General features: G+C 39.5%; 1 protein-coding gene across 10 annotated transcripts in view; it reads right to left on the reverse strand.

Annotated features, from left to right (window-relative positions):
* Positions 1–217: 217 nt before the first annotated feature.
* Positions 218–25832, reverse strand: part of EDEM3 (ER degradation enhancing alpha-mannosidase like protein 3) — a 77596-nt gene continuing 51981 nt past the window's right edge. For 5 of the 10 annotated variants that reach the window (XM_059145232.1, XM_059145231.1, XM_059145224.1 and 2 more), the window contains 5 exons: positions 23529–23720; positions 21936–22101; positions 17504–17689; positions 16170–16217; positions 5456–9451 (listed from right to left, as the gene is read on the reverse strand). In XM_059145232.1, the coding sequence (XP_059001215.1) occupies positions 9042–9451; positions 16170–16217; positions 17504–17689; positions 21936–22101; positions 23529–23720 (1002 nt within the window). In that variant the 3' untranslated portion in view covers positions 5456–9041. Of the gene's footprint in view, positions 2548–5455; positions 9452–16169; positions 16218–17503; positions 17690–21935; positions 22102–23528; positions 23721–25832 lie in introns of those variants that run through there. The other 5 variants (XM_059145233.1, XM_059145229.1, XM_059145230.1 and 2 more) reach the window with 3 other exon arrangements.

Raw genomic sequence — 25832 nt, forward strand, 5'->3', positions numbered from 1 at the left:
CTCAGAGTTTCAAATTTAGAAATTTCAGTTCAGTCATTTTGGGCCAAAAGAGAACCGTTTTCGGCCAACCCCAGAAAGAAACCTGGGGAACTGCTAGGTTTGCGACCCACAAGAGGGCCCACCAGGCAAAAGATCTGTATCTTGGTCTCACCGTTTGAGCTTTGCCCACACACATTAATTCAGATGAATAACAGAACAAAAGAAAGTACACAGCGTATTCTTTCATTAATGGGTTTATTCATCAGGAAAGGAAGAGAAGAATAAACGCTGACAATGAGAATGGCCCGTTTTCAGGGAATTAAAGGACACTTTTGCTTGAAGGTGCTGAACGTTTAAATAACAAATAAATTATCTGAGTCAGTAGCTTTTAAAGCACATTCAGGGACGTCCTGGTGTTTTGCAAAGGCACCTCAGGGGCTGCTCTGAAGTTAGTCATCGTCCCACTGGCTAAATGTTAACTTGCAGAGGAATGGGGGTACCAAGGCCCGGAGGCAGGGGAATGACTTTGAAACAGGTGCATCAGACCCTAAAGAGGTGATCAAGCCTCGTATGTAACCTTGGTCAGGTCACGCCCGGCTCTGGGTTCTGTTTTTTCTGTCCAACAAGGAGAATCAGTGATGGAAAGGAAACAGAATTATTTTAGCCCTAAAACTCTGAGATCACTGCATGAGTTGTGTTCCCCCCAATGTCTGCTTCCAACAAAAAAATAGTGTAGGATTATCTTCATACCACCGTCTTCAAAGCCTGTGCATCATGTCTTTGACATTTCTTGGTGATTGCGAATCCTAGCTCTTTTTGTTTGTCCCTTTGTTCAAAACCAGTTTTTTTGTTTTTGTTTTTGTTTTTTTCCCCTTTCACTCCAGAAGTGTTTAGTGAGGGCTTTTCAGCAGTCAGGTGCTGATCTAGGTGAGGAGAAGAGGAATAGGCCAACTTTTCTGTCTTCTCCAGGAATTCCCAGTCCAGTGATGCGATGGTAAACCCACTTGTGTGGTTTTTTGGTGTGGTTCAGACATGTCTCCCAGGTCTGGCCCTTCTGATTAGGGATGATAATATGTTTGAGCCAAAGATCAGAGAAACTGGTAATTACCTTGGAAAGAGGGATACACACCACCCCAGCCTTTCGACACGTTTCCAATAAATATCTTCTGGCGCAAAGACCATAAGGCTTGAATCCGAAAGCAGCCCATTCTCCTATTCCCACGTCTTTGGTAAGTGCAAAGTACCTTCAATTTCCAGATCTTTGTAGTGGCTGGCTGGTTGGCCAGCTAGTTGTTTATAAGAATCCCCGATGCAGCCTTGTTTGACAACGTCTGTACAGCAATCTGATTTAGATCAATCTAGTCTCAAATTCCAGCCCCCTCTAACTGGGTCTGTCCTTTCTGGCAAGCCGGTCAACTTTGCTGAAACTTCTTCTTCCTGATCTGGAAAATGAAATTACAGACATCTCACGAGGTTGTCCTATAGGGAAGGACTCCGATACAGAGTGCCCAGTATCTGTTGAGGCCTGGTGAAGACTCAGAAAGTGGCAGCTCTTTTTATGATGAGCTCTACAAAGAGGGCCTTAGGCATCACCCTGCCTGTGAAGAGGAGGTGACTAGACCAGATCTCTCAGATCTTTGCTGGAACTTGAAGGAATCACTGTAGGGTTGAGCAGAAGCTTACAGATGTATCCTGGGTGCGAGTCAGGGAACCCCCCAGAACCACAGAAGGAAGGTGCTGGGGTGAAGCTGAGGCAATAGTCTGGCCAGACATGTTGATGGAGTGGACATCTGAACTGGATTTGAGAAGAGGAACTTGCATGGCCTCATACCAAAGAAGGTGTCCATGGTTGACATTAGATTGTAGGCAAGTGAATGGATGAGGCTTTTTCTCCCATTGACCTGCTTGATTAAACCAATAATGTTTGGAAAGCTGTATCACCACCATTTGAAAGATTAACCTAGAAAATCTCAACAGTTGGAGGCGGCCTTTCGTCTCCTTAGTAAGTCTGGAGCGAGCGCTCGGGGAATGGTACCTTGAGAATGGAGGAGTCTTCTCCCCACACTGGGGAGACAAGGGTCTGCCAGCGCAGGGGTTGCACGCTGGAGGTCTTTCTTGTCTCATCTGTTTCAACCTGAACGGCGTTTAAGATGAAATCTCACCTAGTTTTCTTGGCTTTTTAAAAATATTAGACAACAGGACCACACTGAACCACATTCTTGTGTAGTGAGTTTGCTGGCACCAACTTTTTTGGAGGGGGTGGGGGTCAGATTATTTGCCAATTTTCTCCTTGAAATAATCTTTTCTTCTGGTTTTTGTAACACTGCTCTGCCCTCCTTTCCCTCCTCCTTCGCCACCTGCCCGGTTACATTCCATACAAGCCCTGGCTCCTGTTGTCTTGAACGCCAGCTAGCTCAGGGCCCTGTTTTAGAGCCTCTTCTCTTCTCCCCAGTCCACATAATCCTCCGGAGCAGTCTTTTGAGTCCCAGCTCTATGCTGTTGGAAAGGAGAAAAGCTCTTCCCTTCCTCCCTTCCGAGTTCTTTGGTGGATCTAGTCACTAAATTGACCTAAGACAGATTAACGAAAGAAAAGCAAATTTAATTTTCTATGTAAGGGAGCCCATAAAAATACAAGATTCAAAGAAGAAACCAAAGCAGGCAGCTTTGTCACCCTTTTCAGACAAGGAAGTAATACATTTGTGAAAAATCAGCAAGACAAAAGGGTTTGGAGTTGGTGTAGCAAATTAGTGAGCAAGTAACAAGGCTTGCTAAATGGCCCTCTCCATTCCCGTGCTCTGGTGATAAGGATGCCTCCAGCCTCCTGGGACAGGGATGGTCCCTTTCATGTGGCAGGTTTATTTCCTCTTTTCAGGGAACAAAGGAAGGCCAGAGTGTCCTTTTCACACTGGCTGTTTCTTGAGTAACTTTAATTCAAAACAATCCATTTGCCAAAGCGTTGTAATTGGGCCGGCCTCTTCTGGAGTCCTTCCCGGCTTCTGTCCATGACAGCTCCGGGGCACATCAGGAACTTGTTGAATTGTGCAGAAGCTCAAGATGGTAGGGTTCGGATGTGGTATTTCTCTTTCTCCCTTTTATCCTTGACCTGACCCAGGCTGTTTTTATTCTTAAAATCTTACTCGTCTTGTAAACTGATGAAAACACAGAAAGTTATAAGTAAACAGATAGAAACTGCCTACAATCCAGAGACAACCACTGTTAATATTTTGGCTAGTTAAGAGAATTCTTTTACTATGCTGGTTTCCATCACTATCCTCTCTCACTGTGAGTTTTTGTTCATCAACACATTATCAGATTACTACTTTATCTCCCACCTTTTCTATGTGTTGCCCACTGCCCCAGACAAGGCCTAGCACACAGGAGGTGCTCAGTAAGTCTTTGCTGAATAAATGAGTCTCTCTTTACATATACAACACAGTTGAGATCGTATATATACAGTCCCAGGTTTTTCTTCATTTAGCATTATATTCCCATCTTGCCACTGACTTAAGCATTTTTCGGTCATCTGGGATGACAAGTATGTTTTGTTTGTTTGTTTTAGAGATTTTATTTATTTGACAGACAGAGATCACAAGTAGGCAGAGAGGCAGGCAGAGAGAGAGAGGAAGCGAAGCAGGCTCCCGGTTGAGTAGGGAACCCGATGCGGGGCTCGAGCCCAGGACCCTGGGATCATGACCTGAGCCAAAGGCAGAGGGAGAACCCACTAAGCCATCCAGGAACCCGACAAGTATGTTCTTTTATGAACTAAGAGAATCCTCAAGGGTCTATCATTACTTCTTCACTGAAGATGAACACTACAGACCTCCAGGCTTATTAGAGTAAATCAAGAGCAAAGCTTTGGGAACTCTAAACTTGACTCGCTGGTAGATGCTGACACTATTCTCAACCCTCACAATTCTTAGCTTCTCTTAGTAGAGAGAACTCTTAAACTTACTTTACCCAGGAAAGAAGGGCAACCTCCCCTTTGAAATCTTCCAAGAGATACTATTAGATCCTTTAAACTCTTGCTGAAATAGTGTGGTTCTGTCCTCGGGGAATACAGGAAGGCTGACACCAGAGTTCGTGTCCGGAGACCCTGAGAATGGATGCTACCATTTCTAAACTTTAACCCCAAATGGGAAGAAAGTGGTCAGGTGGGAAGGTAGTGGCTGAGTGAAAGGTGAGCAGAAACTGTAACGGAGGTGTGAGAAGGGCTGAAGACAGAGAAATGGAGAAGGTGCGCTGAAAGGAGCGTGGGCTCAGGAGATAGACCAGAGAGCCCCTCCCATTGCCCATCACTAAATGTGGGGCTTTGAGATGCTTAGAACTTCCGGTCGCAATTTACTCATCATTAACGAAAGCAATTATCAATAGATAATAGTAATTACGATTAGGCCTTTCAGGGGTCCGCGCTCAGAAACTCTGGAACGGTACACATGAGCAGCACAGTATCCCAGGATCTGAAAGTGGCTGCTAAAAGGAAGTGGCCCCAGGGGCACCTGGCTGGCTCAGTGGGTTAAAACCTCTGCCTTTGGCTCAGGTCATGATCCCAGGGTCCTGGGATTGAGCCCCACATCGGGCTCTCTGCTTGGCGGGGAGCCTGCTTCCCCCCCTCTCTGCCTGCCACTCTGCCTACTTGCAATCTCTGTCAAATAAATAAATAAATCTTTAAAAATAAATAAATAAATAAATAAAAGGAAGTGGCCTCACTGGAATTAACAGGAGAGGCTACGTTGACTTTGGATGACAACAGCCAAAGATTTTATTAAGTAAACTCAAAATATAAACATGTCACCAATATTGACACTATGAATTATTAACTCATCTCTGCTCTGAGGGTCCTTGGCACTATTTGAGTTGTGGAACTCTTCAGTGCTTGTTTCTATACCCTAAACTATCCCCAGATTTGCCCCCCTGGGGTAAAAAGAAAATTAAAGGGAAGACAGGCTGGTGAAAAAATTTTTTAAAAAGATACCAAAGTAGGGACGCCTGGGTGGCTCAGTTGGTTAAGCAGCTGCCTTCGGCTCAGGTCATGATCCCAGCATCCTGGGATTGAGTCCCGCATCGGGCTCCTTGCTCCGCAGGGAGCCTGCTTCTCCCTCTGACTCTGCCTTCCACTCTGTTTGCCTGTGCTCGCTCTCGCTCTCTCTCTGACAAACAAATAAATAAAATCTTAAAAAAAAAAAAAAAAGATACCAAAGTATAGGGGCGCCTGGGTGGCTCAGTGGGTTAAGGCCTCTGCCTTTGGCTCGGGTCATGATCCCAGAGTCCGGGGATCGAGCCCCACATCGGGCTCTCCACTCAGCAGGGAGTCTGCTTCCTCCTCTCTCTCTGCCTGCCTCTCTGCCTACTTGTAATCTCTGCCTGTCAAATAAATAAATAAAAATCTTTAAAAAAAAGAAAAACCTTAAAAAAAAAAGATACCAAAGTATAAAGATAGGCAAAGTGATGCTGTAAATCCAAATTAAAACTAGACCAGAATATTTACATATTTTATTAAATCTTTACAATCAGTAATTATAATCAAATACACAATTATATACAAGGATTATATACATTTTGCCCAGACTTTTACATCACAGTACATAGTTTCCCTTAGAAATATTGTATACATTTATCACCAAACAACAAAATCCAACAACAGTAGTGTTACAGCACCTGTTAGTACAGACATCTTTTTCATAAATTACATCATAAGAAAATATACGGCTGTAAATTGGGCTTTTAAAAATGTCTTTTATAAAATCTGAACATACAATATTTCATTCACAGAATGTTTTTTTTTCTATGTTCTGACTGAAGCCTTGTGCATAAAACGACCGGTTGAAATATTTAATAAATCAGCTCCCCACCCCACCGCCCGCTTCCAAAATTATAAGCACTATCTGAATTACTTATGCTGAGCTTCCTTTATGATGAATCTGGCATGGGGTTTGGTGAGAGAACAAATGCTGGTTTTATTGTAAAAAGGGCTATGATGGTAATTTAAATTTTAAAGAAATTCTCAAAAGAATAATTAATTAGAAATTAAAACCAGAGAGTGCACAATTTTTCATTTTACTCTCTAATACTGTGAAGAAAAAGGGGAAAGTATAATGTCAAAAAACAATTTGTTCTGAAACAACAGTTATATTATTGTTGGAAGCCTATTAAAGGTTAAAAAGAAAAGAAAAAAAACAAAACCTACCCAACAAAATATCCCATCCTAAACATATCCAGTAAATTACAATTCTGTCACACCTACTTTATGGGAAAATTATTGCAAATCAGGGTGTATCATTTTAATAGACTTTCATAAGCAGAAAAAGCTACAGCTATTTTTTAGTTAGGTAAACAAGTTAAGTTTTAAAACTTGAAAATACCTGAATTAAATACTTGCTCTAATATCTAATTTTTCACTTTCAGATAAAATCCTTACTTGATTCCAGGTTTGTAAACATTGTATAAATCCTTCTTAGTCCAACAATTTTATGGCTGTGGTGATCACTTCAGCTCTGTTTCTATGCAGTCAACATTTAACTGAGGTAGACCAGATGTTTCTAAAATTCAGGGTCTCATAGAATCCCCTGAATATTCAGGAAGTAAATAAAACGTCTATCAAAGGTATTTAAAAAACAAAACATTCAAAAAAAAAAAAAACCACCTAATGCTGTTGGAATTTTTTAATGAACTCAAAAAACAACTTCATGGCAGTACATCAAATAAGAATGTGTTGTTAATGATAACATTGGGAGTTCTGAAGCTGAACATTACACCTTCTCAAATAGGGAAAAATCAAATATGATTCCTTCTGGGTGTTAAGTATAACTTGTTATAAAAGACATATTTTAAAAGGATTCACTTTTATAAAAAAAGTGAACAATCTGCTTCTAGACGTCAAGGAACAGCAAGAACTCGCCCTAATGGCCAAGGGCAGGGAAAGTAATAAGGAGGCTCTCGTATACCTTGAGATCTTTGCTGGGGGAAAAAACCACGTTGTTTTGTTAACTTAGAAAAGTTGAATTTAGACAACAATGGCTCTGAGCTACAAATACAAAATCAAATCAATGTATATAAGGCTTCTGGAATCAAAGTCTTAGAGGAACATCTGCTCCTTTTCTGCAAGCCCCAGTCCTATAAATCAAGGCAAGTCAAGTAATTAAGCTTCAGCTATTTTGGCAGCTTTGCAATTAATATGAACAAAGCACTATGTCTATCCTTCCGTATACTGTATGTATTATAGTTCTATCTTCTTACACCAAATTTCACATGCAGAAAGACTAAAATATCCATTTTAGTGTCAGGTTTAATTAAGGGCCAATAAAGGTCTTATTCTACTACTCTTCCCCGCCCTCCCCCTAAAACGTGAATTCTCTATTAGTTTTATTATTCATTGACCCAATTATATTTAGCTGGAATTTTTGAAAGCAGCTATTTATCCCCTTAGAAAAGATTATGTTTACTTGGGATCTAAGACATACTGTACACGAATATACATAACTACAATACAGCACTGCTCTCCATACAGTTTAACAGCTCCCCATACAGTTTAAGTTCATCAGTACCTCAAAACTGTGTTTTAAGAAAAAATTAATATGTAATGTCACGGTAAAGAGAAAGAAAATTAAGTCTCACAAATATTCCTTTAGAACTGATTTAGTAAGTTTAAAAATAAATAAATAAAATGAATAAAACCATGATTTCAATTACAGGGCTGTCTACAGGGTATCAAGAACAGATTTTAAAACTTAAATGCGGCCAGCACCAGACTGCCACCAAAAAAAAAAGGGAAAATAAATTCTCATTAAGCTATATGGCTATATGTTAGTTGCCACTGTGTATGCTTCTTACACAGGTTACCATAGATTACTTTTCAAGTCCATATCAAAAGGAATATCTGTTAAAAAAAAAAAAAAGAAAAGAAAAGTTAAAAAAAAAAACCTCAAAAACCATGATTCAACAGAAAATGTGACAGATTCCTTAGGTGCGTCTTTAGAAACTATAGTTTCAAAGAAGAAAAATAGTAGTTTCCCTAGGATTTTTAGATCACTACCACAGTTTCATTACGGCTCCCTAAAATAGAAAAATGGAACAAAATGTATTCAGCTATTGGCGGTATGGCCCTTGTGGCTCAAACTGCATACTAAACATGGGATGGAGTAAGGCTGATGGCTAGAGGTAATCACCTCTAAGAGAAATGAACCGGCAAAGATTTATAATTTACCCGACAAGGATAGAACTTTAAGTTCCATTTCAGAGTAGTCATGGCTCTCCCTACGGAAGGCCCAATGGCAAGTTCATATTACATTATAGTTTCTCCCTTGTTCCATTTTTCCTAAGTATTAAGTAACCAATTTCCATAATATATTATATGACCTTTTTACCTGGTCCCAATGATTAACTTTATGCAGAGAACTCACTGAGAAAAGTACACTGGGTTCACCTTTGGTTTAAACAAAAAGGACACTGTTAAGAGAGGAAAAAAACCAAGTCATCTTGATCATTTGTTTCACGATGAAGCAAGTGGAAGTGATGAGCAAAGCCCGTTTTCATCATAAACGCATCTGCTTCATGACCACTCGGGTCACTCTGAGTGTTTTTGTGAAGGCAGCAAAACCAGAATGCCCACAATGCTCATATGTATTTTCCCAAAAGAGCCTCTAACCCCCAAAACGAGGAAAGTCAAGCTTCCTTTAACTAGAAAGCTAACAAATTCCTATTCTCCACTCCACCATCAACTGAATTTGTTTCTTGTCTATCCAGAGACTGCACAGCAATTTGGCTCCTAGGAATGCCCAGCTATCCTTTCCCGGCCTGAGGGGCTGCAGGGTGGTGTGACGCTGTCCCAGGCGGGAGTCAGGGTAGGGAAGGGACTGTGAGTTTCCATTCTGGATGGGACGGTTTTAAGCAAGGTCAGCTCTAACACAGCATGCTCCAGGCTCCTATGACCACCATCTCAGTCAGAACGTGGTTACTCATCAGCATCCTCAAAGACTCCCACTAGAGAGCCTGCTTAGTATCAGGGTGTCTGTGAACCACAGTTTGCCTTTTCTTTTTAAATACCTACCACCGGATTCTTTAGTGAGTCATAGTTCATCTTTCTCCATCATTTCAAATGCTTCTATATCTTCATTCCAGTCTGCTAATATGGAGTCTATAGGCTGGACCTTTTTACCCCAGCTAACATTAGGATTGGAATCTTCCTCAGTTTCTGATTGTTCCTGGAGTTGGTTATCTAAATCTGTACATTCACCATCAAGACTTGTAGTCTCATGGTTCTCCATGGGGTTAGAATTCTGTTCAGAAGCAGAAACGCTTGCAGCATTGTCCGTATCTGCTGGAGATGATGATTCTGGTTCTGAGTTTAGAGAACTTTCCTCAGGAGACTCTTGATCAACCAAATCAACCTCCTGAGAACTTGGCGTAATCTGTTCAGCACTCTGATCCTGAGAATTGTTTTCAGAGGATGGCTGTTCTTCACTCTCCATGTCGGGATCTGTATGTGAAAGAAAGAAGCTTCATGCTACTTTCCCACTCAAAATATTTACTATGGCAGTTTTAAGAGCATACTGGTTTTCACAATAAAATGAAGAAATAAAAGAAAAAGAAAAGCACATTAATGCAAAACAGTGAATATTAACATTGAAGGGTAAAAGTACTGCCTTCGAATAATAATGTAACCACATTTTTCTTTTATATGCATTTTGCACAATTCGACAAAACTTTCAAACCGAAAGGATGACTCTAGTCATCATCTAGACTGCCTTCAATGGGGATTAGTTGTGCCAAGAAACACACTAAATAATACTGCTAAAATGCATATAAATTTGCACTAGATGTCTAAAACTTATTGTTAAATATCTAAATTCAGAAAAGCTTGTACATGAGAACACATGAAACAGAATAAATTTTAAACAGCACTTATCAGTATGTTTTAAGATAATACTCTTTTGGAAAGTGAAATTCCACTCAGTAAGCCATGAAAATGCAGATAATTCAACACTATGGATTTGAGGGTACTAATGTGGTTAGATAAAATATTTTCACAAAGACAAGCAAGAACAGATTATTTATTGTATTTCATTATTGTAGGTCTATGAATTAGAAGGTATCATTTAAAAATCCACTGGGAGGCTGAAGAAGAGGTTAAACCTCTTGTATTGAAGATACAGTGAAACTGCTAGAGACCTTCTGTTCAGGGCTCCCACGAGACAGTGCGGGACTCACACTGATGGCCCCTGCCGTGTGCTCCCCGTCTCTGCAGGCAGTGAGCTCGTGGGTCCTGAGGGGCCCCTCTCAGTGCGGCAGGCACTGTGCAAGGTGATAACGTGAGGCAAAAGCCAAACACCAGACCTGCCCTCATGGATCTTTCAGTCCAGGTGGGGAAAACATTTACAAATAATTACACAAAATCAATGGAAAAGCGTAACTATGACATGTTTTATGTTGCTAGGAAAGCTTACAGAGAATAGGAAAGAGTAAGGAGAGCCGAGGGTTTCCTTCAGAAAGTGACACTGAGCTGAGATTTAAAAGGTCAGTAGAGTTAATGAGTCAAGGAAGGGAGGGAAGATGGGACATACTCTGAAGCCGGAAAAACTAAAGGAAACAGGCAAGCGGGAAGGTACAGGCAGGTGCGTTTATGTACACCCTGATGAAGGATTCCCTGACTAGGGAAGTTTAAGTTCGCGGGAGCTGGGGAGTCCCCACACTCTCTCTCTTCTAAGCTGTGGAAAAGGTATACTTTAATCCAACAATCGGGAAAATCACGGTGGGGACTAAAGCAGAGAAAACAGGAGCTGGCCGCTCACTTACAATAGGCTACCCTAAGTTCAAGGGAAAACAAAAAGAAAAACCTTCAGGGTTTTTTCTAGATTGTATTAATCTGGTTTAGAAGTATAGGAAAAGATGTAGTACTGTCTGATCTAGTAATAAAAATTGTGCTTTTGGCAAAAAATTACCCTACGGCTACAGATTATGCAGTAGATTCTGGAAATCTAGCTAAAACAACAGGATAAGAAAACAGAAGTCGGTATAAATATAGGAAAAGAATAGATCAAATTGTATTTTTAGAGTGTGTTGTATATTTAAACTCAAAGCAACTCTAAATTTTTTAAAAATAACATTAAGATAATATAAGAACTTGAAAAGAAGGGTAAAAATAAAATAGGCAAATAACCTCTCTATAGTAAAAACAAGTTAGAAATAAAGTTAAGTACCCTTTTCATAATAAAAATTAAAACTATAAAATGATTAGAATTGCTATGAAAGATATGAGACCTACATTACTTAATACCATAAAATGTTAATAAAAACATACAATAAGACCAGATTACATTTACAGATAGTAAAACTTTCTACTTATATATAAAGCATACAACTACACAATTCCAAAATGAACCCCATTTCTACTTTTTTTTTTTTTTCTTTTGGGACCAGATAGAATTATTTGGAAGTTCTTATGGAAGAATATATATCGAAGAGAAGTCAAGAAATTTTGAAAAGAACTAGTGAGAAGGGAGTTGCCTTATCAGGTATCAAAATACATTCAAAACAGCAAACTTTTATTATTGGCACAGGAGTAAACAAATAGATTAGTTGAAAAGAAGAGCAAGTCTTTCCAGACTTCCTAGACAGAGAAAATATGTACGACTATCTGACAGACAGCAAAGCAGCAGCTATCAGTAAAGTAAAGACGGCCGTTGAAGAAACAGAAAAGGCAAGGAAGGAGTTACTGTTGGGGTCGCATGGTCTCACGGCCTTATTCTACGGGGCGGGTCAGCGTCCTGTAGGGAGCAGCCCAGTCCTCAAGAGCATTAACTACATCATCATTAAATTCCGGAATGGAGTATCAGAAACACACACACAAAAAATGAAGAAAATCTCAGGATACAACGACAAGAAAATGATTAAGTTTTTTTTTTTAATATTTTATTCATTTATTTATTTGACAGAGAGAGAGAGAGAGATCACAAGTAGGCAGAGAGAGAGAAGGGGAAGCAGGCAGAGACTGATGTGGGACTCGATCCCAGGACCCTGAGATCATGACCTGAGCCAAAGGCAGCGGCTTAACCCACTGAGCCACCCAGGCGCCCAAGAAAATGATTAAGTTATAATAATAAAAGAACAAGGGAGCCTTGGCAAAGACTTGAAACTGGATGTTCTATGATCATTGATACGTCTGTCCGGCCAACATTTGCTGCAAGCACGGATTATAGAGATGAGAGCAGGTACAGCAGCAGGATTTAATATGAATGTCAAAGTAGAATGATATTAAAAAGATCCTTGGAGCGCCTCGGTGGCACGGTCCTTTAAGTGTCTGACTCTTGGTTTCGGTTCAGGTCATGATCTCAGGGTCCTGAGATCAAACCCCATGTCCGGCTCTGCACTCAGCAAGGAATCTGCTTAAGACTCTCTCTCCCTAGGGCGCCTGGGTGGCTCAGTGGGTTAAAGCCTCTGCCTTCAGCTCAGGTCATGATCTCAGGGTCCTGGGATCGAGTCCCACATCGGGCTCTCTGCTCAGCAGGGAACCTGCTTTCCTTCCTCTCTCTGCCTGCCTCTCTGTCTACCTGTGATCTGTCAAATAAATAAATAAAATCTTAAAAAAAATAAAAATAAAAAACTCTCTCTCCCTTTCCCGCTGCCCCTCCCCGTTCTCTCTCTCTCAAGTAAATAAATAAATCTTAAAAAAAAAAAAGACACTCTTACATTTCACCTATGAGAATAAGAGAAAATTCCATTAAGAAGCTGGTATTTAGGGTGCCTAGGTGGCTCAGTGGGTTAAGCCGCTGCCTTCGGCTCGGGTCATGATCTCAGGGTCCTGGGATCAAGTCCCGCATCGGGCTCTCTGCTCAGCGGGGAGCCTGCTTCCTCCTCTCTCTCTCTGCCTACTTGTGATCTCTGTCAAGTAAATAAATAAAATCTTTAAAAAAAAAAAAAAAGAAGAAGAAGGTGGTATTTAAATGGGTGTGCAGGATGCTAAATGTCCTCAAGAAGAAATGGGCCATGGGTGTGCGGATAGGGATGGATAAGCATCTCAGAAAAAGGAAGATATGTACAAATGCAAAAATGCATGCGCAAACATGTCAGGCTAATAGAAGGGTGCAGGTAAGTATCAATTCGGCTTAACAAGAATGCTTCAGAAGCTCCTTTCCAGGCCAAGAGGTCTTCTGCATACATATTAAATTTTGCAGTTCAACTTTAGGGTAGATTCACCCCAATCAAGTTCAATGGGGGATAATCTTAGGAAAAGTAACACTGCTAGACTTAAATCTTGAGCAGTTCGAACCATGGGACCTTTCTTTTCTTTCCCCCATTTTCTCTGTCCGCCTCTGTATCAGGTAGGTATACATACAGGAGCAGGACTGAAAACAGTCTACTGCTCTCAAGGCACCATAGACCTACACTGTAAACTGAAAGCATGATCGTGTCTGGAACCTTCAAAATGCTGATTCATTTCCCCTTTAAAATACTACTGAGAAAAGGAAATGGATTCTTAATTATAAACTATCAATTTGGATCTAAATGTAACAGCACAGTGGTGAGCACAGGGTTGGAATAATTCTTAAAATTTGGAAAGGTGGGACACATGGGAGACAAGATACTAAAACTTCCATGACAAGCTCAACTATTAGAAGTAGGACTGGTCTGACCTGAGGAAGCAGTATTTCCACTTCATAAATTACTAATGCTTTACTTCTTTAGAAGAATGTGTAATAAGATATCTTCTTGCTAGCAGACAAGACTATTACAGATATATATATATATATATATATATATATTTTTAATTTTATTCATTTATTTGACAGAGAGAGAGACCACAAGGAGGCAGAGAGGCAGGCAGAGAGAGAGAGAGGGAGAAGCAGGCTCCCCACCGAGCAGAGAGCCCTTGACGCGGGGCTCTATCCCAGGACTCTGAGACCACGACCCGAGCCAAAGGCAGCGGTTCAACCCACTGAGCGACCCAGGCACCCCTATTACAGATATTTCTGTTATCAATCGCTGGAACTTCTCATCAGAATTAGAAAGCGAGAGTGGGAGTAGGGGCTTGTTCTGGGGCTTTGGGCTTCTATTTTCTGTGTCAACATGTGGGATGAACTGCTCAATTAAAACTGTGCGACTTTATAAAGGAAGTATGAATTTGTGGAATGAGATTTTTAAAGAGCAATCTGGAGGACATGTTAATGCGCAGATTTTAAGGATGCTAATTACTGGAGGTACTTATATAATCCTACCTAGCCCCCTTGATGGTATAATATGGTTCATACATAACTGGGAGACTAAAAAAAAAAAAAAAAAAAAGGAAGAAAAGGTGCCTTCTTAGTGTTGTTCAATGCTTCTCAAAGTGTAACTGAGTGGAATTACCTGGGATGCTTGTTTACAATTTCAGATTCTAGTCCCCTGCCTTCCGAGAGTCTGATTCAATATTCTGGAGTAAGACTTAGGAATCTACACTTGTAACAACAGCATCAGCATCCGCTGATGCAGAAGAGAAATGCGGGCATGTGGTAATGGCGCAGGACAAATGAATGACAACACTAGAGACATCATCTTCTTAGGATATTTTCCTAAATGAATAAAGTAGTTGATTTAATAAAACTATTACTGAGTTTCTCTTATACCAATAATTTTATTATATTGATTTTGTTAACATAGTTGTGCAACTCTTGAAAGAGCTACATAAAAAGGGGAGGTTTTTTTAAAGACTTTTTATCAAACGATCATTCTGTAACAGAATCACAGCTCACTAACTTTAGAGCCCAGCAAAACTTTAAAAATAAATCATTTCTATAAAGCCCTTTTAACTGCACAGTCCTTAAAAAATACTTTTCAGGAGTGCCTGGGTGGCTCAGTCCGTCAAACAGCTGCCTTTAGCTCAGGCCATGATCCTAGGGTTCTGGGATCGAGCCGCACACTGAGCTCCCTCGTCAGTGGGGAGCCTGCTCCCTCTCCCTCTGCCTGCAACTCTGCCTACTTGTGCTCTCTCTCTCTCATCAAATAAATAAAATCTTAAAAAAAGAGAGAGAGAAGGGGCACCTGGGTGGCTCAGTGGGTTAAAGCCTCTGCCTTCAGCTCAGGTCATGATCCCAGGATCCTGGGATTGAGCCCCGCATCAGGCTCTCTGCTCAGCGGGGAGCCTGCTTCCTCCTCTCTCTCTCTGCCTGCCTCTCTGACTACTTGTGATCTCTGTCTGTCAAATAAATAAAATTAAAAGAAAAAAAAGAGAGAGAGAGAGAGAGAGAATACTGTTCAGATAGTATTTTTTGTACAGTAGCACACCCCCCCACCGGTTTTCCTTTGTGACATTTCAGTTACCCGCCATCAGCCGTGGTCAGGAAGCAGATGATCTTCCGCCTCCTGACCCAGCATCAGAAGGTGAACAGTAGTCTAATGCTAGGGTCACACTGCCCATGTCATTCCTCTCGCTACATCTCATCAAGTAGCATTTTATCACCTCATATCACCACAAGAAGAATGGGTATAGTACCGTTAAGATATTTTAAGAAAGACCAGGTTCACATAAATCTCATTACAGTATATTGTTCTAACTGTTCTGTTTTATTATTAGTTATTGTTATCAGCCTTTTATTGTGCCTAATTTGTAAATTAGACTTTATCACAGGTATGTATGTATAGGAAAACATAGTATATATACAGAACAGTAGACCATCCATAGTTCCTGGCACCTACTGGGGGATCTTGGAATATACCCCCCACAGATGTGGGGGCAGGGGAGGATCTATAGTAGAATTGATCTTTTTCTCTTATTCTTTCTCTGGTATGAGAAGCATATGCTTTACTATGACCTTGTAGTCCTAATCCCATGCACCCCTACACATACATGTATTTTTAAAACAAGCTGATATTTTAAAGACTTTACATTATATTCAAATAAAAGTGATCAAAATTAATACATGCCAAAACAACAGCATCGTCATTAGACTGACTCTTACATGGACTAGTGAGTTCATCTATACTATATGGATATGTAATTCATAGGATTTGTTAGGACAGGATCAATAAAGAATTTTTATTGTGGGAGAGCTGACTAGACATGAAAATCTAATTACATTAATCCAGATATTATCATGGTATCCACTGAAACAAGTTATATGTATATATATATTTGCACATGCATGTGTGTATATATATACACACATACACACATACATATATACATATACATAACTTAAAGCTTAGTAATGCAAGATACTTACTACTATTAATAATGTAGCTTGGAATCATTTTACCTTTTAATATTGCTGCTGAAATTCCAATGGTAGCACAAATAGGGGGGAGAAAAGCAAAGGCATTAAAGAGTTATATGGAGTAATAATTTGCCTGTGTTTGATGTGCCTACACGCATATATGGAGGAGAGAGGATCCGAGTTGAGAAAAAAGACTCAGAAAAAAAAAAAAAAACAGGAACACAGGAGGATTTAAGAAGATTAGAAATCCTATTCTGTTCTGTTTTTATTTCTACATCTTTACAAACATTCATCCTATTCACTTCATTGTTCTTAAATACTAGACACGTGGAAGATCCTCAAGAAGAATAAAGTAACACAAGAAGAGAAGATAACACACTGATCTGGCTAGTACCAGAGTACCGCTGAACTTTTTTTTTCCCCCACTGTTTCACTTGGAAGTTACACTGAATTGAATCAATTACCTACCAAGCTGTTGGACAAACATCCCCAGGGATTCAAGAACCCTGCACAAATCCCACAACGTTAGTCATAACGTTGGAGGCATCTGCAGAGAGAAATACAGTTCTCTCTGCAGATGCCTCCAGCGGCTAGGTAAGCCCGCTCCCAGAAGCACGATGGCAGTCTATGTCTGATGGGTCACTTTCCCTCCCTCCTCCACTATCCCCCGGTGTCAAACTAAAAAAGAGTACTAGTGAGACCTTGCATTTATACAATTATTTGGGTTTCAAACAGCTTTCAAGTTACTAACAAACATTTTGGCCTAGAGAGGACTACATATTGTCACAACTTAAGGCATGCTACCCTGTCCTTCACACACCAGCCAGTTTTAACTCTTGTAACTTATAAATCCTTATGTGATAAACGTACACCTCGGTGGACAGAACCTGCTAGATTTTTACTGCCTTCACCAAGACAGTGGTCATCTGATTATTGGTGGCCTGCTGAAACCCAACTACTATTACATTGTATATAATGTCATTCCATACAATCTTTTTATTCCTTATAAAAGAAATGTAAGATGTAGTGTCAGTATAATTGAACAGTGAACACCTGAGACTGTTTAAATTGACTCTCTTGATATATTAGCTATATTTTTGTCACTGGGCAGAACCATAGCAGAAGTGATAAATGTCATATAAAAAATAAAATTCGAAAAACATCCTAAGTCAGCAAACAAAGCAAAATAAATGTTTTACAACTCTTATTTCCAAAAATATTTTTCGAAACCATCTTCTATTTTACCAGTTAACCAAAAGTAACTTTTTATAACTCATTTTTATTATCTAACTAGTAAAATCAATGCTAAGCTGTATAAAAAACACGTGATTTTTTACCCTTACCTCTATCTTTTGCTTTGTCAGAAAGAAGCACTTCCACCTCCTCATACTCCCGGATGGCATCCAGTATGATGCTTCCTTCTTTACTGAATAAGAACAGCATGGGGATCTTGATGTCATCTGTTTCTTTTCCATCACCTGCCATCTGGAACAGAGGGGCAGTATCACTGCTGCTCCCCTCATTGTCATCTAGCCAGGAAATGAATAGAGCAAACGTCAAAACCTCTGTCCATTAAAAAGATCTATAGACCAATCTTTATTATTTTTTTCGCCTGTTGGCGGCATTTATTTTATGCATCAAGAATCAGAAAAGTGAACATACTTTTAGAGCTCACTAATTCCATTCCTAGAAATTTATTCTGAGGAAGAACTCAAAATAAGCAAAATGATCTAGTTCTAAAGTAGTTTACTGGAGTACTATTTGTAATTGTGAACAACTGTGAATTATTTTTTTTTAAAGGTTTTATTTATTTGACAGACAGAGATCACAAGTAGGCAGAGAGGCAGGCAGAGAGAGAGGGGGAAGCAGGCTCCCTGCTGAGCAGAGAGCCTGATGCGGGACTCGATCCCAGGACCCTGAGATTATGACCTGAGCCGAAGGCAGAGGCTTTAACTCACTAAGCCACCCAGGCACCCCTATTATAAGCAAATTATAATTAATTACTTAATGGAACACACAGAAAAACAGAATATTACTATTACATGAAAAAGTAGAACACAATAATCCATAATTATGACTAAAAACTTCCATATGCTTATAAGAAAGCCCAGAAATATAAATATTCAAAGCCTTGGCTTACAATGATAGAATTATGAATGAAATTTCATTGCTGTTTAAGATTTCCTTTAATGGCATTTACCAAACTATTAAATGATAGCTCCTATTTCTATACTGTTCACAAAGAAGAATGATGATCGTGGTTCTTCCTCTGTAAGTTGAGGTGAACACTACAGTTGTTTCACACGGGTGAGGTACTGCTGTAGGACTGCTAAATAACTGCTTTACTGGTGAGGTGGTCACGCCCCCCCTCTAACTGCGCTGCGCAGGCCAGATGAGAAGCCTGCCTGTCCCTTCTCAGAGAGCTTGCTGTGATAGGCCCTGCTAAGTGGAGAATACCAAGTAGGACTCTCCTCCTTAGCGATAATTGATTGGACAAAGCAGGGCCACCTGGCTCTCAGTCTCTCTAGAGGCCCCGGAAGTAGCACACCGCAAGACGGTTTCAGTTAGCAATGGACAGGGATCTAATAAGAGGGCACAGACTCAGGACTGAGGCTCTAATTTTAGAATGACCTTTTTGGAACTAATGAGCAAAGAGGGAGCAAGCTGGTGAGAAGCTGGAGAATGAAGCAGAACTGCAAAGAGATGCAGCGAAGAGAGTCTATGAAGAGAAGAGAGTATAGGAAGACTGAAAGATACGAGAGAGAGATGTGAAAAACTCTAGCAGCTATCATGGTTTCTGATGACTTTTATTCAGCCGAATTTCTTACTCTCACATTCAATTAAAATAATCCAGTTCCGGGGACGCCTGGGTGGCTCAGTGGGTTAAAGTCTCTGCCTTCGGCTCAGGTCATGATCCCAGGGTCCTAGGATCGAGCCCCACATCAGACTCTCTGCTTAGCGGGGGACCGGATTCCTCCTCTCTCTCCCTACCTGCCTCTCTGCCTACTTATGATCTCTGTCAAATAAATAAATAAAATCTTTAAAAAATATACAAAAGATTGGGGTGCCTGGGTGGCTCAGTGGGTTAAAGCCTGCCTTTGGCTCAGGTCATGATTCCAGGATCCTGGGATCGAGCCCCACATGGGGCTCTCTGCTCGGCAGGGAGCCTGCTTCCTCCTCTCTCTGACTGCCTTTTTGCCTACTTTTGATCTTTGTCTGTCAAATTAAAAAAAAAAATCTAAAAAAATCTAAATATATATATATGTATATATAATATATATATACACAATAATAAAATAAAAAAATAAAATAATCCAGTTCCATGCAGTAAACAAACCTCCCTTCTTAAACCAGCTTAAATCAATTATTGTCTCTTGCAGCCAAATGATTATTCTAAGATAATTTTCACTTTTAGTACTTGTGATAAAAAACAGCTAAGCCCTAATCTGCTCATTCATATACAATGAAAACCAGCAAAACCAAACAAAATACTTCATCAGAAACAAAAAAAAATAATAATAAATAGGGAAAAGATGTTATAATACAAGAAATTTTCTCTTTAAAAGTGATATTTCCGGGGGCACCTGGGTGGCTCAGTGGGTTAAACCTCTGCCTTCAGCTTAGGTCATGATCTCAGGATCCTGGGATGGGGCCCAGGATCAGGCTCTCTGCTCAGCAGTGAGCCTGCTTCCCCCTCTCTCTCTGCCTGCCTCTCTGCCTATTTGTGATCTCTGTCAAATGAATAAATAAAATCTTAAAAAAAAAATTTCCTGAGAGTAAGGATCATTGCCTCTTACTTGTTTACCCACTGAACTCAGTAGAAGATTCTACTAATAACAGCTATTAAAGAAAACAAACTTGAAAAACCTTGCAGAGTATAGAATACCTTGAGAATAAGACTTAGTGGAAACCTAAACTACTCCATATGTGTTCCAGCCCTTATTTCTTCTATTTTATATTTTTTAAGTCTTGGTAAAGAGGTGTTCAAAATGATAGTGATGACAAGTTATTAAATTCTTCAATAAAAACAACCTCACAGTGTGGAAAATCACCAAGGATGAAGAGATCATTTAAGTTGGGCAGCAGCAGCCTTTTTCTGTAATTGGCCGGAGAGTGAATATTTTAGGCTATACAGTTCTCTACTCTTACTGTTGCTCGGAAGTAAGCATACACAATATGGAACAAACGGGCATGGCTGTGTTTCAGTAAAACTTCTATTTACAAAAAAAGGCAGTGATGTGGACTTGGCCTACAGGCTGTAGTGTGCCAATTGCTGATTTAAGTTATTAAGCAGAAGTTCTCCTAATACTGAATTAACTAATGAAATCTCTGCACTCAATAAACCAGCCCTGAAGTGCCCGTATAGGATAAGCAAAAGGAAGAGTAAATAATTATTTTCACTGAAATAAATCCTAGTATTTTATTTCAAATGCCTTAATTTTTACTTACCTTGAATTGGAAAAGGAAATCTATCCCAGAAAGAAGGAAAAAATTCAAAATAGATTTTTCCCTGTGCGAGAAGCTATAAAAACTTTTAACTTCATAATTAGGATGTGATCTCAGGTCTTGCAGTTCTGAATATAAACTATATACTTAAAGCAAAGAAAAATTTGGGGCACCTGGGTGGCTCAGTCAGTTAAGTGTATGACTCTTGATTTCGGCTCAGGTCATAGTATCAGGGTTGTGAAATCAAGCACGGCATGGGGCTCCCTGGTCAGTGGGGAGAGCCTGCTTGAGACTCTCTCTCTGCCTCTCTGCACCCTCCACCCTGCTCCTTCTCTCTGAAAATAAATAAACACATCTTTAAAAAGGAAAGAAAAATTTCTTTTTTTCCTGGCAGTCAAGGTCTGCTTGTTAGTGATTTTCTATGAAAAATAAAAGAGCAGAACACACTGGTTGAAATACGGAGGTAAAATGATTTGAGTTCGTAATTTCAGTGGAAAAAAGACCCAAGGAAAAAAAAATTTGCTAGGAACTAGTGCTTATACCTATGATATGTAAACTATTATACTAAGACATTTTGTATATATTATAGTCAAACCTTAAAACCACCTGGAAGATATTTATTACCACTTCTACTAGAGCTCAAAAAATATTCTACTGAGGGGCGCCTGGGTGGTTCAGAGGGTTAAGCCACTGCCTTCAGCTCAGGTCATGATCTCAGGGTCCTGGGATCGAGTCCCGCATCGGGCTCTCTGCTCAGGAGGGAGCCTGCTTCCCTTCCTCTCTCTCTGCCTGCCTCTCTGCCTACTTGTGATCTCTCTCTGTCAAATAAATAAAAATCTTTAAAAAAAAAAAAAATTCTACTGAATAAACCAATAAACTAAAGCTAAGCCAAGGTCACACCATGATCTTGCGGCGGAGCCAGGAACTGCACCCCAATGTATTTGAGTCCAAAGCCTGCATCTTTGTGGAGGAATGGGTATTTTTAATGGCTTCCCACTGGAGGTGCCAGAGTGTAATTCTTGCCTTTAGAGGGCTTTGGATCTGAAAGCACATTTTCTTACCATGCTGTTGGGTGCTTTGGGGTGCCCCCACGTTCTTATCTGTCCCAAGTACTTTTATTGGCCTTAATATACAGAAACCCCAATCTAGACTTTCAAAAAAGATATACAAGACACAGACATTATTTAAGAGAGTCACTGGATTACCCACCCATTATGCTGTCTGGTGAACTAAAAATAATGTGATGAATTCTGCATTTTGACAAACCCAAGGAAAAATCCTAAAAATGATCTCCTCCCAGTGTACCCAATGGCACAGAGGAGTACTCACCAATAACAATGCCACCAATGGCACCCGCATTCTGAATGTTGCGAGCCTTTTCTGCAAACATGCACTGTCCTCTTTGTATCAAAGCGATTTTTCCCATCACTGCCTCGGGGTTAGTAAGCTCTGAACAACCATTGTATGGTTTACTGCTTGCAACAAATCCTCTGGTCTGTCAGAAATAGAAGGAAGTTAAATATCCTTTTGTCTTCTCAAATCACTCTCTAGTCAATACAATTCACCATCTAGGGCTTTACTTCATTTCTAATGATAACATATCCAGTATAAATTTAGCAAAAAGTTTTTGTTTTGAACTCTTTTGCAAATCATAGTACCCAACCAACATTTTACTGTGCTCTGCAGTTTATAAAACATAACTACTTTTTAAAGCATATAGAGCACATATATATTTGTATATAAAGCATAAATACAGTTTATAAAACATAAATTACTAAAGCTGATCTTTATAATGACTCTAAGAAAAAAACATAGAATATCTCCATTTTACCTATGGGGAAACTAAGACAGACTTGGGTTACATAATTTACTCAAAGACACAATGTTAGTAAGTGGTAAAGTTGGAATTCATAGGCAGATTCACTTCATACCCACATCCACACTTAAAATAGCTGGGAACCACTTTTAAACCATCAAAAATTTTTTGAAAGAGGGGAAAAATGGATTTAATCTACATGAATCTGTAAGCAGCTCTCTTCCTAGAATGATCAATCCATCCGAGAACTGATTTTAAAGATACCAACATAAAGATACTTTAATATCCCTCTCTCTCCTAGAATGCAAACTCCACAAGGGCATGATCTGCACGAGCTTCATAAACAACACACACAGCTAACATCTAAAACAGGGCCTAGAATACAGTAGTACTGGACTCGAAAAAGAGCTGCTTGACTGGATGAGTCAATCTATAAACATTTAGAGCTTTAAAGTACACACACAAAAAACGTCTCCTTTAGAGGGAATGGAGTTCAAAGAGCATTGGCTTTAGATTATCAGGCAACTTGGGTCTGGTCCCAACTCAGCAACTAGTTACATGAATGTGTGAACTCTTTAACAATGTAGGTATTTGTTTCCTACATTAAAACTAAGGGGCTGGGCTAGCTTAGTGGCCTTCCGAGAGTTGGCTTGGTGGGAACACAGTGTCATGCTCTCTATGGCCACCTGAGCGAGAGCATCTCTGGTTTTAGTTGTGTTCTACCTTAAAGCTCCAAGTTAGATTTCTGTTCAATGAAAGGTTCTAGTAGTTGCTAAAAAGTCCAAAAAACCATTTTTAGATAAATTAAAGATACCAAATTACAGAACAGGTCAAGAACTAGACAATATGTGAACAACATTTTAAGTAAAATTTTTAAGCATGTTGTATACATAAATTATGACTCAAAATTTTCAAGATATAAAAAAAAATTTTTTCAAGATATGCTTTTAACTTTAATCTGCTTTAATCTGGGAGAATGGATATTTGGGTTTTAGTAGATTAAATATTTAGGTTTAACAAACTGAAACTACTAAATTAGACTAAGCAATGAGACAATACTTACACAATACATTCAGTTTCAACAAGCATATTGTAAGTGTACACACCTCTTTATGTTTAGACAGATCTAGCCCAAACTGAGCTGGTCCAGCAGTTAACACTACCCTGCCAAAAAATGGGTGGGAAACAATTTGTACAGCCCGTGGAGGTAGCTGCTGTTCTTTCTGTTGCTGACTTGACAATTCAATCATCTCCTGCATAAACCTCAACCCATCTTCAGCATCAATTGAACTAGCAGCCTAGGGAAAAAAAACAGATTAATTTTATCCTTTTGAAATGAAAACTTTCAACTTTCTGATGTCTTAAATACTAATGCACTATATAACCTACTCTAAAATTTCCCCTTTCGGTTTCAGTCCCTATCAAATACTTATGGCCTGATTTGTCCTAAAAATACTACTTCTGGAAATATTTTCTGAAAGTACATTTGTAATTTTTTTCAACATCTCCTTCACTGTTCTACAAACCACTTCTGATACAAATTGAGAACTGGACTTCCACCAAATGCTGAAATGTTTACTTTGCTTGATTTTTTCCACTGCTTCCCCTTTTAAGAAATAAACCTCATACTGATCCATACTTCGCTTCTTTGGAATTATGATCCAATAATCACACTAAATTCAAAATATATGTATCAGGCTTCTATTAAGATCCCAGCAATGGACTAGGAACTGGGGACAGAGTCTTTCACTTTAAGAAGTTTGTATCTAGGGCGCCTGGGTAGCTCAGTGGGTTAAGCCGCTGCCTTCGGCTCAGGTCATGATCTCAGGGTCCTGGGATGGAGTCCCGCATCGGGCTCTCTGCTCAGCAGGGGCCTGCTTCCTTCCCTTCCCCTCTCTCTGCCTGCCTCTCTGCCTACTTGTGATCTCTCTCTGTCAAAGAAATAAATAAAATCTTTAAAAAAAAAAAAAAAGAAGTTTGTATCTAGAGGATACAGACATATAAATTTACCTATGATAAAATTCTCATGTGGGAAATTAGTCTAGCAGCACAGACAAGGGAATGTTTGATTCTGCCAGTGTGGATCTGGGAAATATTTAGAGAATGATATTTGAATTGAGTCTTAACAGAGGAAAAGCTGAAGAATGCCTACCTTAGTGGAAAAAAAAGGTGGATTCCTCACACTTAACAGGAAAAGTTAATTGTACTTGACAGAGTTAGAGGACAAGACAGAACAGAGAGAAGTTTGGAGACAGAGACAAGTTCAAGACTATCTAGATATATCCAGGTTTGGTGACTTAAAGAGAATGATGCTAGGGGTATTGAGATGGCAAACAAAAAGGAAGAAAAATGGACTGAGATTGGGGCACAAAGAGATAATCCAGGTTTAGACAGAGACTGAGATGCAGACACATGTCATACATATGACCGGCAGATAAAAGCTGAATTTAAGAGTATAGGTAGGAATCAGGGTTACCTACATACATCTAAGAAATCACACGTACAAAGATGACAGCTGAGCTTGCAGAAACAGATGTGACTGCGAAAGAAGAATACAGAAAGAAAGGGGTGCGATCCAGACTCTCTGGTAGTGCCTACATTGAGTGGCTGTGGCAAAAAAGGAAAGTTCCAAAGGAACGCACAAAGCAATAAACAGAAAAGTAGAAAAGTTATATGTTGCTGGAATGCCCTGAAAGCCAAGAAAGGGGTATATTTTAAAAAGGGTCAGTCAACAGTTACAAAAAAACTAATCAAATAAGGATTAAGAGGTCACTGGGTGGTAGTTATGCCATTGGTGGCGTAAGTGAACATGTCACTAGAGATGCTGCTCTCTCTACTGAAAAATGACAGTAAGTGAAACATAAGGGAGCAGGCAGAAGACTCTTTAAGAAAGGACTGATATGACAACAGAGATGAGAAAAGAAATCAGAGGGAAAACTAAGGTTGTGGGAAGTCTGGATTTGAGATTAAGGGATACCATGTTGAAATTCTTTAGCAAACTGTGTTTTTTCTCACAATCAATATATTAATAAGGTGAATAAACTGAAAAATTAAAAGGTCTCATATTATGAAAGCTTTTTAAAGCAAAAAACAATAGAATTTTCTCAAAAAGCTATGTTATTTTTCCTAGGCATAGACAAATACTTGCAAATTTTGATTTTCACAACGAATAAAAATAAAATAAAAGATTTTTGGAAACTAAAATACTGTAAACTACAGAGGTACTGAAATGAATTACTAGCTTTTAAGATTTGCTGTAAAGGGTGGAAAGACAAGGTGCTGAGAAACAGAAAACTCTGAACTTGAGCCCTACATTTGACTCTACTGATTTCAGAAAATTACCCAACCTATTCGTGATTTTTTTTTTGATGTTTTATTTTTTTAATTTAATTTTATTTTTTCAGTGTTCC

This window comes from Mustela lutreola, chromosome 14 (genome assembly GCF_030435805.1).
Source record: "Mustela lutreola isolate mMusLut2 chromosome 14, mMusLut2.pri, whole genome shotgun sequence".
Taxonomy (NCBI): domain Eukaryota; kingdom Metazoa; phylum Chordata; class Mammalia; order Carnivora; family Mustelidae; genus Mustela; species Mustela lutreola.